An 18,403-nucleotide genomic window follows, 5' to 3' on the forward strand; every position below is an offset into this window, starting at 1 on the left:
TATTTAATTGCATTATCTTAGATTTGTTTATATTTTAACCTGAGCTACAATTACAGCTGATCTGTGAATCTGCACAGATGGATCACTTTACAGCTCTATGCACCTGAGACAGTTGAAAAACTGTAGTCCTACTTATTCAACACACACAAAATGTTGGAGATACTCAGCAGGTCAGGCACCATCTACAAAGGGAAATGGACAATAAATGTTTTGGGCCAGATCTTTCAGCAGGTCTGTGTGTGTGTGGAAATCTTGAGTAACCATCTGCAGAATCTCTTGTACCACCTTTCTTCTACTTATTCTTCCTTTCACCTCATTCGACAATGTGATATTGTGAGAAACTAATTTGACAATTACATTAGCTTGTATTAAACACTGTGTAAAAGAGAATGAAAAATATTTCTCAGTAGGCCAGACTATTCAACATTGATTCAACTACACCCTTTTAGCAATACAATGCATAGTCAAACCAGTTAATTGTCCCATAATGACAACATTATTTTACTCTATCAATGGAATTCGAGCAACGGTGTGCGCATCACTGCGTCGTGGCTGAAAGAAGATAACTGTTGGGAGCTTAACATCCAAAGACACATGTTGTATTGAAAGGGCAGGCAGGTAGGCAGGGGTGATGGGGTGGCTCTGTCAGTAAAAACTGAAATCAATTCCATAGAAAGAGGTAACATAGGATCAGAAGATATAGAATCCTTGTGGGTAAAGTTAAGAATCTGCAAGGGCAAAAAGACACTGATGGGAGTTGAATACAGGCCTCCAAATAGTAGCCACGATGTGGGATATAAATTTCAACAGGAGATAAGGGCAATATTACAATAGTCAAGGGGATTTTAATATGCAAGTAGATAGGTAAAATCAGGTTGGTGCTGAATCCCAAGAGAGGGAACTTGTTGAATGCCTACGAGGTGGCTTTTTAGAGCAGCTTATGGTTGAGCCCACCAGGGGAAAGGCAATTCTGGATTGTGCACTTTTTAAGGAACCAAATTTGATTAAGGAGATTAAGGTGAAGGAACTCTTGATAACATGTCAAGGAACCCTTGATCATATTCACCCTGCAGTTTGAGGGGGAGAAAATAAAGTCAGATTATCAGTATTACAGTGGAGTAAAGGGAATTAGCAAGGCATGAGATAGGAGCTGGCCAAAGTTGATTGGAAGGGAACACTAACAGGGATGATGGCATAAAACTATTGCTTGGGGACAATTTGAAAGGTGCAAGGTAGATACATCCCTAAGACAAAAAAGTATTCTAAAGGGAGGATGAAGCAAATGTGCCTAACAAGGGCAATCAAAGACAGCATAATAGCAAAGGAGAGGGCATACGATATAACAAATACTAGTAGGAAGTTAGAGGATTCAAAGCTTTTAAAAAGCAACAGAAGGCAACTGCAAAGCCTTAAGGAGAGAAAAGATGAAATATGAAGGGTAATTAGCTAATCATATAAAAGAGGAGACCAAACATTTTTCAGATATTTAGAGTAAAAGAAGTGAGAGTGGATATCAGACTACTGGAAAATGATGTTGGAGAGGTGTTAATGGGGGAACAAGAATTGGCAAAATACTGGTGGAACGCAGCAGGCCAGGCAGCATCTATAGGAAGAAATACAGTCGACATTTCGGGCTGAGACCCTTCATCAAGACTAACTGAAAGAAGAGATAGTAAGAGATTTGAAAGTGGGAGGGTTTCATGTCTTTTGAACAGTTGTCTAATAAATATAATTTGCCCAGATCCCATTTTTTTTTAGATATTTACAGATCAGAGATTTTTTGAATGCTATGCTACCTACTTTTCCAACTTCATATCCATCTGATATCATGGAAAAATTTTTAGGCTTTAACCCTTATCAAAAGGGATTAATAGCAATCATTTATGATATGATTATGAAAATACAGTCAGGTATATCTGATAAAATTAAGAATGAATGGGAGACGAAATTTCAACTCTCCTTACCTATAGAGAAATGGCAGAAAATTGTCCAATTAGTTAACTTTTCTTCTACATGTGCTAAACATACGTTGATGGTGCAACGTAAGGTGGTGCATAGGGTCCATATGTCTAAAGACAAATCAGCTCACTTTTATTCTCATACAAGTCCAGTCTGTGATAGATGTCATTCTGGGGTAGCTTCTCTGATTCATATGTTTTGGTCTTGCCCACTTCTGGAAAACTATTGGAAAGACATTTTTGATACTATTTCTACAGTTTTGCGTATTGATTTACAACCTCATCCTATTACTGCAATTTTTGGTTTACCAATGATGGATTTACCCTCTTCAGCTCGTCGGATGATTGCATTTGCTACATTAATGGTGAGAAGATCCATTTTATTGAATTGGAAAGAGATTAATCCTCCGACTACATCTCAATGGTTTTCCCAAACTATATCTTGTTTAAACTTAAACAAAATTAGAAGTGTTACCTTTCATCCCTCAGTTAAATTTGAAAAACACTTCCATAGAATGTAATCTGACCTTTTCCAATTCCTTTGTATTAACCTTAAAAATAAGTAGAGGAGCGGAGTAGATGACATTAATGACTATACCGATGTAATAAAACAGCCCAGCTTTGTTTAGTTTAGTTTAGTCTTGTTTAGTTTATTTCGGTTTTTGATTTTTCAATTTGGGTTTTTTTTTGTCATTTTTTCAGAGTTTGTGAGGCCAACTAGATTGGTGTTATCTAAAGTTTATATTTACATGTGTTAATTACTAAAAATGTAATCCCACTCTCTTTGTATTATTATGATTGTTATGTATATGTTTTTCTAAAAACTTAAAAGATTGAAATAAAAAGAAAGTGGGAGGGGGAGGGGGAAATGCCAAATGATAGGAGAAGACCGGAGAGGGAGAGATGAAGCTAAGAGCTGGAAAGGTGATTGGCAAAAGGGATACAGAGCTGGAGAAGGGAAAGGATCATGGGACGGGAGGCCTCGGGAGAAAGAAAGGGGGAGGGGAGCACCATAGGGAGATGGAAAGCAGGCAAGGAGTGATTTTGAGACGGGCAGAGAGAAAAAAAGAGAGAAAAGAAAAAAAGGAAATAAATAAACAAACAAATAAATAAATAGGAGATGGGGTAAGAAGGGGAGTGAGGCATTAACGGAAGTTAAAGAAATCAATGTTCATGCCATCTGGTTGGAGGCTACCCAGATGGTATATAAGGTGTTGTTCCTCCAACCTGAGTGTGGCTTCATCTTGACAGTAGAGGAGGCCATGGATTAACATATCAGAATGGGAGTGGGACGTGGAATTAAAATGTGTGGCCACTGGGAGATCCTGCTTTCTCTGGCAAACAGAGTGTAGGTGTTCAGCGAAACAGTCTCCCAGTCTGTGCCGGGTCTCACCAATATATAGAAGGCCGCACTGGGAGCACCGGACGCAGTATACCACACCAGCCGATTCACAGGTGAAGTGTCGCCTCACCTGGAAGGACTGTCTGGGGCCTTGATTGGTGGTGAGGGAGGAAGTGTAAGGGCAGGTGTAGCACAGGTTCCGCTTACAAGATTAAGTGCCAGGAGGGAGATAGGTGGGAAGGGATGGGGGGAATGAATGGACAAGGGAGTCGTGTAGGGAGCGATCCCTGCAGAAAGCAGAAAGAGTGGTGGAGGGTAAGATGTGCTTTGTGGTGGGATCCCGCTGGAGGTGGTGGAAGTTACGGAGAATTATATGTTGGACTCGGAGGCTGGTGGGGTGGTAGGTGAGGACAAGAGGACCCTATTCCTAGTGGGCTGGTGGGAGGATGGGGTGAGAGCAGATGTGCGTGAAATGAGAGAGATGCTTTTGAGAGCAGAGTTGATGGTGGAGGAAGGGAAGCCTCTTTCTTTAAAAAAGGAAGACACCTCCTTCGTCCTGGAATGAAAAGCCTCATCCTGAGAGCAGATGCAGCGGAAACAGAGGAATTGCGAGAAGGGGATGGTATTTTTGCAAGAGACAGGGTGGGAAGAAGAATAGTCCAGGTAGCTGTGAGAGTCCGTAGGCTTATAGTAGATATCAATAGATAAACCACCTCCAGGGATAGAGACAGAAAGATCAAGAAAGGGGAGGGAGGTGTCGGAAATGGACCAGGTAAACTTGAGGGCAGGGTGAAAGTTGGGAGGCAAAGTTAATGAAGTCAACGAGCTCAGCATGTATGCAAGAGGCAGCACCAATGCAGTCGTCGATGTAGCAAAGGAAAAGGGGGGACAGATACCAGTATAGGCTTGGAACATGGACTGTTCCACAAAGTCAACAAAATGGCAGGCATAGCTGGGACCCATACAGGTGCCCATGGCTACACCTTTGGTTTGGAGGAAGTGGGAGGAGCCAAAGGAGAAATTATTAAGAGTAAGGACTAATTCTGCTAGATGGAGGAGAGTGGTGGTAGAGGAGAACTGGTTAGGTCTGGAATCCAAAAAGAAGCGGAGAGCTTTGAGACCTTCCTGGTGGGGGATGGAGGTGTATAGGGACTGGACATCCATGGTGAAAATAAGGCGGTGGGGGCCAGGGAACTTAAAATCATTGAAAAAATTCAAAGCGTGAGAATGTTCACGAACATTGGTGGGAATGGATTGAACGGGGGTGGGGGGGATAAAACAGTGTCGAGGTATGCAGAAATGAGTTTGGTGGGGCGGGAGCAAGCTGAGACAATGGGTCTACCTGGACAGGCAGGTTTGTGGATCTTGGGTAGGAGGTAGAAACGGGAAGTGCGGGGTGTGGGAACTATGAGGTTGGTGGCAGTGGATGGGAGATCTCCAGAGCTGAAAAGGTTGGTGAACGTGTGGGAGACAATCGCCTGGTGCTCCTTAGTAAGGTCATGAACCAGGGGTAAATAGGAGGTATCAGTGAGTTGTCGCTATGCCTTGGCAAGGTAGAGGTCAGTACATCAGAACACAATAACACCCACTTATCAGCAGGTTTTATAGTGAGGTTGGAATTGGAGCGGAGGGAGCGGAGAGCAGAGCGTTCGGAAGGAGTGAGGTTGGAATTGGAACAGGGTGTGGTGAAGTTGAGACAGTTGATGTCCCGTCAGCAGTTAGCAATGAAGAGCTCCAGAGCAGGGTGTCCATGAAGAGGAGAAGGGTTGAAGACAGGAGAAGAACTTAGTAAGTATTTTGCATCAGTTTTCACTATAGAATGTCAGGAGACTGAAGCAAGTGTTGTTACGGTTACTAAGGAGATAGTGCTTGGGAAGATTAGAAGTCTGAATGAAATAAATCACCTGGGCCAGCTGGACTACACACCAGGGTGTTGAATGTGGTAGCTGAAGAGATTGTAGAAGCATTAGTAATGATCCTGCAAGAATCTCTAGATTCTGGAATGGTTCTGGAGGATTAGAAAGTTATGAATGCCACTCCACTCTAAGAAGGGAGGAAGGCAGAAGAGAGAAAATTGGAGGCCAGATGGCCTGACTTCAGTGTTTGGGAAGATGAAGATGCTGGAGCCCATTATTAAGGATGAGGAGATACTTGGAGGCACAAACAGGCCAAAGTCAGCATGGTTTCCTTAAGGGGAAATCTTGCCTGACAGATCTGTTGGAATTCTTTGAAGAAATAACCAGAAAGATAGACAAAGGAGAATTAGTGGATGTTGTGTACTTGGATTTTCAGAAGGACTTTGACAAGGTTCCGCACATGTGGGTGCATTAACAACATAAGAAAGCACTGCATTACAGGAAGCATATTAGCAGGGATAGAAGTTTGGCTGACTGGCAAAAGACAAAGAATGTGAATAAGGTGAGCCTTTTCTGGTTGTCTCCCAGTGACTCGTGTTGCTCTGCAGGGATCATTATTGGGGTACTTCTTTCACTTTATATGTCAATGATTTGGGGATGGAATTGATGGCCTTTCTGGCCACATTTACGGACGATACAAAGATAGACAGAGGAACAGGTAGCATTGAGGAAGCAGGGAATCCACTGAAAGACTTAGATTGGGAGAATGGACAAAGAAGTGGCAGATGAAATATGTGCAAGCAAATGTATAGTCAAGCATAGTTGAAGGAGTAAAGGCAAGGTCTACTTTCTAAACAGGGAGAAAATTCAAAAATCGGAGGTGCAGAGGGACTTGGGAGCCCTTGTGCAGGATACACTAAAGGTTAACTTGCAGCTTGAGTCTAGGATAAGGGAGACAATGTTAGCATTCATTTTGAGAGGACTAGAATACAAGGGCAAGGATGTATTGGTGAGGCTATATAAGGCATTGGTCAGATTGCACGGTGTTCCCCAGGGGTAAGCAATGGGACTGGCACTTTGCACATTGTTTGTCAATGATTTAGATAGTGGAATTGAAGGCTTTGTGGCAAAATTTGCAGGTGATATGAAGATAGGTGGAGGGGTAGGTAGTGCTGAGGAAGCAATGCAATTGCAGCAGGACTTAGACAAATTGGAAGAACAGACAAAAAAGTGGCAGATGGAATACGATGTTGGGAAATGTATAGTAATACTTGGTAAAAGGAACATTAGTACAGACTATTATTTAAATAGGGAGAAAATTCAAGCATCAGAGGTGCAGAGGGACTTAGGAGTCCTCGTGTAAAACCCCCAGAAGATTCATTTACAGGTTGATTCTGTGGTAAATGAGGCAAATGCAATATAGGCATTTATTTTGAGGGGGGATAAAATATAAAAACAAGGAGATATTGCAGAAGCTTTATAAGACCGCACTTGGAGTATTGTTAACAGTTTTGTGCTCCTATCTCAGAAAGGATGTATTGTCATTGGAGAGAGTCCCGAGGAGGTTCAGGAGAATGATTCCAGGAATGAGGGGGTTAACATACGAGTTGCGTTTGACATTTTGGGCCTGTACTCACTGAAATTGAGAAGAATGTGGGGGGGGGGGGGGCGGGAATCTAATTGAAACCTACCAAATATTGAAAGGACTATACGATATGGGGAGGATGTTTCCTCTGGTGGGGGTATCCAGAACTAGAGGGCACAAATTTGACAGGCAACCTTTTAGAATAGAAGTAGGGAGGATTTTTTTTAGCCAAAGGGTGACGAGTCTGTGGAATGCTCTGCCCCAAACTGTGACAGAGGCCAAGTCTATGGGTATATTCAAAATGGAAGTTGATGGATTTCTGATTGGTCGGGACATCAAGGGACATGGTGAGAGGGAAGGAGTATGGGGTTGAATGGGATCCTGGATCAGCCATGATGAAATAGAGAAACAGACTTAATGGGCTGAATGGCCTAGTTCTGCTCCCTTGTCTTATGGTCTTACTGTGAGCAGCTTTGGTCCCCTTATCTAAGAATAGATGTTCTGACATTAGAGAGGGTCTAGAGGAGGTTCACGAGAATGATTCTGGGAATGAAAAGGTTGGCATCTCTCTGATAAATCAAAGCAAGGCTAGGGTCTCACTTTCAGCAGCCAGTTCAAGGAAACAGAACACAGCTGCTGCACGAGTACTTCATAACTTCTTTGTCCTTTCATGTTTGAAAATGATTGAATACCTGGAAAGTTGAGCCATCCTTCATTTCCAAAGTACCATATCCCTCTTTTCGATCCAGGTAAAACATTCCTGTGAATTTGGTCCCATCCGGCCAGAAATAGCACCCGGACCCGTGTCGATGGTCTTTGTAGAACTGCCCCACATAATACTGCAATCGCAAAACACAGAAAAACTGGAATTGGGTTATTTTTGCCACAGTGGAACTGGTTTATTATCATCACGTGTACCAATGAAAAGCTTGTCTTGCATTCTGTTCATACAGATCAAATCATTGCACAATGCCTCGCAGCTGAAACAGGTAAAACAATAACAATGCAGAAGAAAGTGTTACAGCTACAGTGAATATTCAGTGCAAGCAGGCAATAAAGTACAAGATCCCAATGAGGTGGATTGTGAGGTCAACAGTCCAATGATATAATGAAAAACTGGTAAGTGAAATGCATGCCATCCTGAGAGATCATCTCACGCATAATTACTGGAGGAACCACGTATCTGTTCTCTATTTGCTTTGTATTCTGTGTCATGGGGTTTATTATGTTTATGATGGTAACTACTCTCATGAGTGAGGGCATGGTAAAGGCAAAGGGAATAAGTTATGTATTCTTGCTTATTTTGTGGCAGCTTGTGGCTTGGGACTGGCAGAGATCATACCTTTACTGAACATTTAATATGGCTTCAAGATTGTATGTTTGCTAATTGCTAATAAAGGACTGGAATAAGGATTTCAACTCCTGGCAACAATCATTCCACTGGAGCTGAGGGTGGACCGCACAAGTATAACCCCGCGTTGGTCGCAGGCTAGTGGCATTGTTTTGATTTTGGATTAGTTTTGCTGCTGCAGTTACACCGAGGCAGTGAAAAGCAAACAGAATGTAGAAAAGAGTACTTCATTTACAAAGAAAGTGAAATGCAGGTAGACATAATGGCCACAAGGTAGACTGGGAGTCCAAGAGTTTAGAGTACGAGAGGTCTGCTGAGGTGTGGGATAGAAGCTGTCCTCGACTCTGGTGATTCATGCTCTCAGCTTTTATGTTCCCTGCTTGTCACAAAGGGGGAGTGGAGCAGAATTCCCCAGATGGGAGGGGTCTTTGCTTCTGTTATCTGCTTCACCAGGGCAGAGGGAAGTGAAGACAGAGCCAATAGAGAGGACGGTGGTTTGCAAGATAGATGGGGCTGCAATCACGACTCTTGAATTTCCAGTCATGGGCAGAGCAGTTGCCATACCTAGCTGTGATAAGTCCGACACTCATAGGTAGCGTAGTGGCTAACGCAATGCTTTATGGTACAGGAAAACCAGGTTCAATTCCCGCTGCTGCCTATAAGGAATTTGTACGTTCTCCCCATGACCATGTAGGTTTCCTCCCAAGTAGAAAGACATACCAGTTCGTAGGTTAATTGTCTTGTGATTAGGCTAGCATTAAATCGGGGGATTGTTGGGCTACGTGGCTTGAAGGGCAGAAGAGCCTATTTTGCACCATATCTCAATCAACAAACAAATAAATAAATAAATAGTGTGGTAATGGAAGAGAGGAGGAAAGTAAAAGGCAGTGTTTGAATTTTTTGTAGGGTGCTGGTGGAGGGACAGTGATCGGTGGTGTGCAAAGGAGGGAATGATATTAGACGAAAAGGTATGCTGAGTTTGCAGATTCGCCAACTTAAATTCTCATCCTCATTCAAATTCCAAGATGCTGATACAGCCAGAATCCTTTCCCCATAGAAAGGTAACAAAAACAAATGGGTATAGTTCTAAGGTTAGTTATGAGTTTTAAAAGGGAGTGAAGGTGCGAGTTTTTAAAAGACCTTAAGACCATAAGATATAGGTGCAGAAGTAGGTCATTTGGCCCATCAAGTCTGCTCTGCCATTTAATCTTGGGCTGATCCACTTCATCCAGTCATCCCCACTCCCCTGCTTTTATTCCACACCCTTTGATGCCCTGGCTAATCAAGAACCTGCCTATATCTGTCTTAAATAAACCCAGTGACTTGGCCTCAACAGCCACTTGTGGCAACAACTTCTACAGATTTACCACCCTCTGACTCTCTGCATCTCTGTTCTAAATGGACGTCTTTCAATCCTGAAGTCGTGCCCTCTTGCCCTAGAATCCCCTACCATGGGAAATAACTTTGCCATATCTAATCTGTTCATGCCTTTTAACATTCGGAATGTTTCAATGAGATCCCTCCTCATTCTCCTGAACTCCAGGGAATACAGCCCAAGAGCTGCCAGACGTTCCTCATACGGTAACCCTTTCATTCCTGGAATCATTCTCGTGAATCTTCTCTGAACCCTCTCCAATGTTAATATATCCTTTCTAAAATAAGAAGCCCAAAACTGCACACGATACTCCAAGTGTGGTCTCACAAATACCTTATAGACCCTCAACAGCACATCCCTGCTCTTATATTCTATACCTCTAGAAATGAATGCCAGCACTGCATTTGCCTTCTTTACCACCGACTCAACATGGAGGTTAACATTTTGGGTATCCTGCACAAGGACTCCCAAGTTCCTTTGCATGTCTGCATTTTGAATTCTCTCCCCATCAAAATAATAGTCTGCCCATTTATTTCTTCCACCAAAGTGCATGACCATATACTTTCCAACATTGTATTTCATTTGCCACTTCTTTGCCCATTCCCCGGGTAAACTATCCAAGTCTCTCTGCAGGCTCTCTTTTTCCTCAACACTACCCACTCCTCCACCTATCTTTGTATCATCGGGAAATTTAGCCACAAATCCATCAATCCCCTAGTCTAAATCATGGACAGACATCGTAAAAAGCAGCGGTCCCAACACCGACCCCTGCAGAACTCCACTGGTAACCGGCAGCCAGCCAGAATATGATCCCTTTATTCCCACTTTGTTTTCTGCTGACCAGCCAAATCTCCACCCATGCTAGTAACTTCCCTGTGCTCTTATGGGCTCTTATCTGGCTATGCAGCCTCATGTGCGGCACCTTGTCAAAGGCCTTCTGAAAATCCAAGTACACCACATCTACTGCATCTCCTTTGTCTACTGCGCTTGCAATTTCCTCCAAAAAATTGCAGTAGATTAGTCAGGGAGGATTTTACTTTCAGGAAACCATGCTGGCTTTGGCTTATGCTGTCATGTGCCTCCAGGTACTCGAATCTCATTCCATTGTTACACAGATTGGATGATGTCTGGAATGTGCTGCCAGAGGAAGTGGTGCAATCTGATGCAATTACTACATCTAAGAGGCATTTAAGACAGGTACTTAAATTAGAAGGTATAGAAGAACATGGTCCTGATGCAGGCAAATGGGATTAGTGATGATGGGTCAGCATAGATGTGGTGGGCTGAAAGACCTCTTTCTATAATGAATGACTCTAAGGCAGCAAAATTTCAACAACTCCAACTGCACAAGACACAGTGCTTTGTTCTATCCTGGCCTGCACTGATTTATCTTAGCAATCTCAGTCCTCCAGTCTGAAAATTCGCAGGTATATCCATTTTCATTATTGCTAGAGTACTGGTGACAGGCTGAGCCATCAACAAGGGTCCCGGTACAATGTAGTTATTGCATGCTGCTGTGCCAAAAAGCCTGGTGCAGATCGCAGACTCCCCACCAATGTATGCTGGGTACAAATTCCTGCCCTTTGCTGATGTTCCCAAAGCGAAGAGGTGTGTGTGGGTGTGTGGGAGAGTGGGTGTCTAGTGGCCACCATCCAGTTTACCATGGAGGAACCTCAAGACTGTGAGGCCAAAGTGAGAGACAAAGACAGTTTCCACTACAGCCTACAGGACCACAAGATCTGCGTGGTCAATTTACACATAGAGCAGATCCAAGTCCCCAACAACAGCCTGCATTCATCAGGTAAGCCAGGGCACAGCCAGAGTCCCACATCTGAGTGGCCACAGTGTTCATCTCAGCCTATCGAACAGCAGTTCTCACAGATGCAAGGTCCTAATTCATTACCATCCCACAGGTGCCTCTCAATCCGCTGAGTTCCTTCAGCAGATAGTTTGTTGCACCAGCCCCCACAGTACCCATTGCACACAGCCCCAATGATTCCACCCCGCAACGAGCCATGCAGTAACTTGATCATTCTAACCGTTCCATTACTGCCAGAGCACTGGTGGTTGCTGAGTCCTCACCCAGGGCCCAGAGCGGAAGCAAGCAGCCACAGAATGGGCAGAAGTTCACTCCACATTCCCTGTGTCACTACTCTACCTCCCTTTAAAGAATGCTTCAATGGCCCCTGTTAGAAATCACTAGGTATTCTCAGAACTCAGCCCCGAGTGCTGGGAGAGATGCCAATGTCGAGGCTGGAAAAAGACAAACGTCAATGGGCAGAAAGAATAGGAAATTACTACAATAACTAACTTTCACAAACACATAAAGATGAGAAGAGACATTCCCACCAAACTTTTATTACATCACCGGAGTCTCAGTGCACATTTTCCTTGAGGTGGCTGGGCTGGGTCCATAGTTGTTAAGAAGTTTCAGAGGAAGGAAGGATTTCTCCTCGTTGAGATTCACCTCTAGCAGATGTGTCAGCCAGGACTCTGTGACCTATGAGCTGTTCTCAGGGGCACAGACTGAGATAAACATCAGCTGCTAGAGGATCATCAATCCATGATGCCACACTTTGCTCTGCACAAAACTTGTCAGTCCTCCAGTGCCTAAATGCCATGCACTGGTAGATTTCACAGTTCCAGACACCTGTGCCAAAGGACAAGCTAAAGAATTCAGAGGAAGGGCTCTCCCACCATGGGACACCAAGGGGATGGACACAGAGGAAACTATTTGCACAAGGAATGGATGCAAAGGAATAAAACTGATGTGAAGCTTTTGTAAGCCTTGTGACTGAACATAGTAATTTTACTGGTCTTTCACTGAGACAAGAAAGTCTGCAGATGCTGAAAATCCAAAGCCACACACACAAAATGCTGAAGGAACTCAGCAGGTCAGGCAGCATCCATGGAAATGAATAAGCACTATGTTTCAAGCCGAGATCCTTCTTCAGGACTGGACGCCACAATAAAAAGGTGGGTGGAAGGGAATGAGGCGAGCTGGAAGGTGATAGGTGAAGCCAGGTGGGTGGGAAAGGTCAAGGGCTGGAAAAGAAGGAATCTGCAAGAGAGGAAAGTGGACCATAGGAGAAAGGGAGGGGGATGGGGCAGGGGAGAGAACTGGGGGAAGTGATAGTCAGGTGAGAAGAGGTAAAAGGCCAGGGAGGGGAATAGTGGAAGAGGGAAGGGAGAGGGAATTTTTTATTAACCAGAAGGAGAATATTCACGCCATCAGGTTGGAGGCTACCCAGACGAAATACAAGGTGTTGCTCCTTCACCCTGAGGGTGGCCTCCTCTTGTGCCAAGATGAGGCCATGGACTGATATGTCAGAATGGGAATTAAAATGTTTGCCTATCGGGCAGTCGCACTTTTTCACAGATAGAGCAGAGGTGCTCCATGAAGCGTTCCTTAATTCACCGACATAGAGGAAGGCATCGGCTGCAATGGACAAGCCTAGCAGATTCACAGCTGAAGTAGGAGGTGAATAGGCAGGTGTAGATTATCATTATTATACTTGTCATTATTGTCACATGTACCAAGATAAATTAAAAAGGTTGCCATGCATATTGTTTATACAGATGAAATCATTACACAGCACATTTAAGAGCAACAAGATAAAACTGAAACAAATCTGAATAAAGTGTAAAAGTACAGCACAGATAAAACAGTGCAAGATCATATGTGGTCAGGAGTTCATCTTATGGTAGAGCAGCTTCATGCAAGAGTCTGATGGTCTGGAATTCACCTGGAACACCCATTAGTGTGGAGTGTAAGCCCGGGATTCAGAGCACAAATGGGATGTACACCCTAACCAGAGAATCAGAAATGCAGCCTGCAGCGAGAGCTGGTTTACGGTCTGGAACACCAAGCGTCAGGAATTTAGAGACACAAAAGATGAAGAGTCTTAGAGTCCACTTGTCCACCAACTTTCCCAGCGACCCCGGATGCTACCCAAATCGCTAAGCTCCTCCAGTAGTTTATGTTTTGGTCAAAAAGGTGTGCAAATTCGCGGCTGGAGCCGGAATCCGGAGCCCTGACTGGAAGATGAATTACACCACGGTGCAAAACAGAAAAGAGTGAAATAAAAGCAGATTAGGGGTTAAACAACAACCAACAGTCCGGAATATCTGCCAGTGAGGTACAACCAAGGATCGCAGACCCAAATTGTCGACCGTTTATCGCTCCACAAATAGCGTCTGACCTACTGAGTGTTTCCGACATATACTGGCTTTGGTCCGAGTGCCGGATATCAAAGTTTTAATTGCATGCACCCCACAACGTCTGTTAACTATTTTCCAATTTTATGAACAAGTTGGCAATATCCCACTTACCTCGCCATTACTCCACTCAAATCTCCCTTCTCCATGCCTCAGATTCCCCTGCAGCTCACCCTGATACCTCCAGCCGTCCGGCCACTCCTGCACTCCCACCTCCGGAGGGGGACGCACTTCCAGGCTGCTCGGGACCGCCGACACCAACGGCAAATCGATATTGGAGGACTGGGAGCTAAGGGCAGGGGTGTTCACGATCCCCCGGGAGGGAAGAGGGTCCGATGTAGCCATATGCGGCGGCCCGGCGGGATTCCAGGCCGGGCCGCTCTGATTGGCTGCTCGAGCTGTATCAAACAAATACAGTGTTGTCCCGGCAACGGGCGCGGTACCGGCCCCGGGAATCCCAGGATCCATGGCTTTGCTTCTGCAATCCAGTGTGTACTGCAATTCCAGACTCCCAGCAATCCCAAACATCTGTCAACCCAGGGGATTCTGCGCCCCTGCAAATTCGCATATTCAAGACCGGGCATCCTACAATTCTAAGGATCCCGTAGTCCACGAAATCGGGCTATTTTGTGAATCCCACAAATAGATCTGACAATAGTATAATTCCTGGTATCTCAGTGAGCCAACTATATAAAAAAAACTATAAGAAGGATCCGGTTTCCCACTAACCCCACCCCACTTCCGATCCTGAGATGTCAAGTATCTGGTTACTTGTGGGAATGGGACTATCCTCCGGATTTCAGGATCACAGAAAAACAGTAATCTTGGAAATCCTAGAACTCCCAAGAGCCCATGTCCTAGGCAATCCCTCCATAGAAGCTATCCTGTGGTTTCAGGAAACTCATGACTCTGGGAATTCTGGGATACACCTGTGCAAGTATTTTAATCCTGGAAAATGTATTGACCCCAGAATCCCCTGATTAAAGGATCCTGTGATCATGGGAATTTTGTCCTTATTTTGTTGTCCTGGAAAATGGCACTCCCACAGATCCCACTAGTTGGGAGATTTGGTCTTTTCTGGGACTTATACAATGCCAGAAATCGATCTAAATCAGTTCCAATATTTCCAGGATCCCACAACACAGAGTTAATGTCACAGTCTTGGAATCCAGCTACTTAGTGGAATCTAACAAGGTTACGGATGTAGCTGACATAAAAATGCAGCTGTCAGGCCTGTACAGACAGGCACGTCCCAGTCTCCATCGAACTAACAGGGGTCGCCCACCACTCCTTTCCAACTCATCACCTGCAGCATATTTAAACACAAATCTCATCCACACACCATGTTCACTCATTGAACCAGCCAGTTACTCCCTGTTACCCTGATACCCCCTGTTTTGTGGCCTCCTATGGCTTGTTACTTTTCAGTTTACTATTAGAACTACTGTTCATATCTCATTCACAGATGGGCTGAATGCCTTTTATACACACTTTGAGAGGGAGAATAAAACTATATCTGTGTGCATCCCTGTTGCACCTTGTGACCCTGTGATGACCGTCTCAGGAGGGAGAAACCTGGCAAGGCAACAGGCCTTGATGGGGTACCTGGTAAGGCTCTGAGAACCTGTGCCAGCCAAATGGTGGGTGTGTTCAAACATATTTTCAATCTCTCATTGCTACTTTCAGAAGTATCCCCCTGCTTCAAAAGGTCATGATTATACCAGAAGAGTAGTGTGAGCTGCCTTAACGACTATCAGCCAGTAGCACTCTCATCTACAGTGATGAAGTGCTTTGAGAGGTTGGTCATGCCTAGAATCAACTCCTGTCTCAGGGAGGACCTGGACCCACTGTGATCACAGTAGGTCTACAGCAGACGTGATCTCTTTGGCTCTCCACGCAGCCTTGGATCACCTGGACAATACTAATACCTACGTCAGGCTGCTGTATATTGACTACAGCTCAGTGTTTAACACCATCATTCCTACAGTCCTGATCAAAAAGTTCCAAATCCTGGGCCTTTATACCCCCCTCTGCAATTGGATCCTTGATTTCCTAGCCAGAAGATCACAGTCAATGCAAATTAGAAGTAACATGTCTACCTCATTGATAACCAACACTGGCTCACTTCAAAGATGTGTGCTGAGCCTATTGTTCTTTACCCATGCCTGTGTGGCTAGGCACAGTTCAAATGTCATCTATAGATTTGCTGACAGCACAACTATTGTTAGCAGAATTTCAGATGGTGATGAGAAGGTGTACAGGAGTGAGATATATCAGCTAGTTGAGTAGTGTTGTAGCAATAAACTTGCACTCAATGTCAGTTAAACCAAAGAACTGATTGTGGACTTCAGAAAGGGTAGTACGAGGGAACACACACCAGTCCTCATCGAGGGATCAGAAATGAAAACGGTGATCAATTCCAAGTTCCTGGGTGTCAGTATCTCTGAAGATCTATCCTGGGCCCAACATATCGATGCTACTATCATGGAAGAGGCACAGGAGACTGAAGGCACACACTCAGTGATTCAGGAACAGCTTATTCTCCTCTGCCATCAGATTTCTGAAAGGGCAATGAGACCATGAACACTACCTCACTACTTTTTTGCACTATTTATTTAATTTAACTATAGATATAGATACAATTTTATACTTACCGTAATTTAGTTTTATTATGTATTGCAATGTACTGCTGCTGCATAACAACAAATTTCATGACGTATGTTAAACCTGATTCTGATTCTGAAACCTCTCTGCTGCTCTGCTTTTGGGTCAAGCTTCCTCCACGTTGTCTGACAGGATGGGTGAACCCACAATTAACCCAGCAGACTTTGCACGTCTGAAGTGAGTCATCCACAGTAATTATGAGGAATTCACTGCTGAAATACGCCAGGTTCTTGACCTTCCAGAAAATAGATCCAGTACTTCCCCTGTGTCAATGCTCGTGTTTGGAGCTGGATTGCACCATGGAATTCAGGACACTCATGGTGAAGAGTGGAAGCCCTGCTGGCCCATGGCCATCACAGCCTCTCAGAGCACTTGAAAGGCAAGCTGTCTACCCGGGGGATGCCCACTGACCTCATCACTCTGGCCCTCTGTATTGATGTGTCTTATGGAATGAACCTCCAGATCACCAGTTTAGTTCCAAGGACCATTTCAGGCTGCATTTAGAGAGGATTCATCAACAATGCCTCCAGTTAGGGAGGACTCCCCTCAGAGCATGTAGTGGTGGGGGAACTCCATGTGTGCTTACTACAGAGCAGCTGATCACCCAGCTGCTTCTGGGAAATGGCACCACCAGGCAGAGATGAGAAGTCTGCTATGCAGTGTGCTTTTACTGACCTCTTGATTCAGCATCGCAGCCTGACGCACTCTCTGTCCTCCTCCACATGCCGATGGTCTATGCACATAAGAGGCTCTAGTGGATTGTGGCGCAACAGGCAGCTTTCTGCACTGGACTCCCTACCAAGCCTCTCCCTCAATCCTTCTGCATTATAGCCATCGACAGACGTCCCTCGGGGTCTGGGATGGTCGGAACATGCACATGGCCTGTGCACGTGAGCACCAGAGACAGTGCGTGTCTATCCAATTCCTCCTAACTCACCCAACACTACTCTCATCTTGGGTTACCCCTGCTCTCCTCTCAGGACCCTCTCTTCGCCTGGTCATCTGGTTCACTGCTGAGCCCTCAACCTCACCAAACTCTCACAAGACTGCCATGACTTAGCTATCACCTTCAGTAAAAGGGAATTCAGCACCCTGCTGCTTCATAGACTACATAGCCATGGGAAACACCCCTCCTGAGGTCATATGTTCTCTCTCTCCCTCTCTCTCTGTCTCTCTCTCCCTCTCTCCCTCTTTCCCTCACTCCCTCTCTTCCTCTCCCTCTCTCTCCCTCTTTCTCCCTCTTCCCCCCACTCCTGAGACCCAAGCCATTAATGATTACATCACTGAAGTACACAAGTTCATTTGACCATCCCAGTCCCCCGCCAGTGCAGGATTCTTCCTTGTCAAAAAGAAAGATGAGGGTCTCAGAGCCTACATAGACTGCCATGTATTCAACATTCAAACAATCCATGAAGCCCAGATCTTCACCAAACAGGAGCTAAGGAACTTTATCTAAGATCTAAGGAACAAAACCCCTGGATGAACCAGGAGGTTTGTAGCCAGCTGAGGGCTAGGTCTGCAGCATTGAATTCTGGTGTCCTATGTCTGTACAAGGAAACCAGGTATGACTGGCAGAGGGTAATTTCAAGTGCTAAGGAACAAGCTGAGCAAGGTTGGAAGTGACATCGAATGCATGTCAACTCTGACAGGGTTTGCATGTCATTACTTCCTACGAAGCAAAACCCAACATCATGAACAGCAGTAATACTTCTCTCCCAGAGGAGCTTAATGCCTTTTATGCTCACTTTGAAACGGAGAATATAACCACAGCTATGGGGATACCTGTAGTGTCTGGTGACCCTGTGATCTCCGTCTCGGAGGTGACGTCAGGCTGCCCTTCAAGAGGGTGAACCCTCAGAAGTCGACAGGCCCTGATGCAGTGCCTGGTAAGACTCTGAAAACCTGTGCCAACTAATTGGAAGGCATGTTCAAAGATGTTTTCAATCTCTCAATTCTACAGTCAGAAGTTTCCACCTGCTTCAAAAGGGCAACAATTATACCAGTGCCCAAGAGTAGTGTGAACTGTCTTAACAAATATTGTTCAGTAATACTCA

At 44.7% G+C, this 18,403-nt stretch overlaps 1 protein-coding gene across 3 annotated transcripts in view; it reads right to left on the reverse strand.

Moving 5' to 3' along the window:
* The window catches only part of ankmy1 (ankyrin repeat and MYND domain containing 1), a 96,442-nt gene extending 82,391 nt beyond the window's left edge, over positions 1-14,051 (reverse strand). For 2 of the 3 annotated variants that reach the window (XR_009507965.1, XM_059950465.1), the window contains exons 1-2: positions 13,800-14,051; positions 7,434-7,604 (exon numbers count right to left, since the gene is read on the reverse strand). Coding sequence is in view for 2 of the 3 variants with exons in the window: in XM_059950465.1 (XP_059806448.1) it covers positions 7,434-7,604; positions 13,800-14,030 (402 nt within the window). In the remaining variant the exon portion in view is untranslated. The remainder of the gene's footprint in view (positions 1-7,433; positions 7,605-13,799) is intronic. The other variant, XM_059950474.1, reaches the window with a different exon arrangement.
* Positions 14,052-18,403: the final 4,352 nt, after the last annotated feature.

The sequence above is a fragment of the Hypanus sabinus genome, chromosome 2 (assembly GCF_030144855.1).
Source record: "Hypanus sabinus isolate sHypSab1 chromosome 2, sHypSab1.hap1, whole genome shotgun sequence".
In the NCBI taxonomy this organism is placed as follows: Eukaryota; Metazoa; Chordata; class Chondrichthyes; order Myliobatiformes; family Dasyatidae; genus Hypanus; species Hypanus sabinus.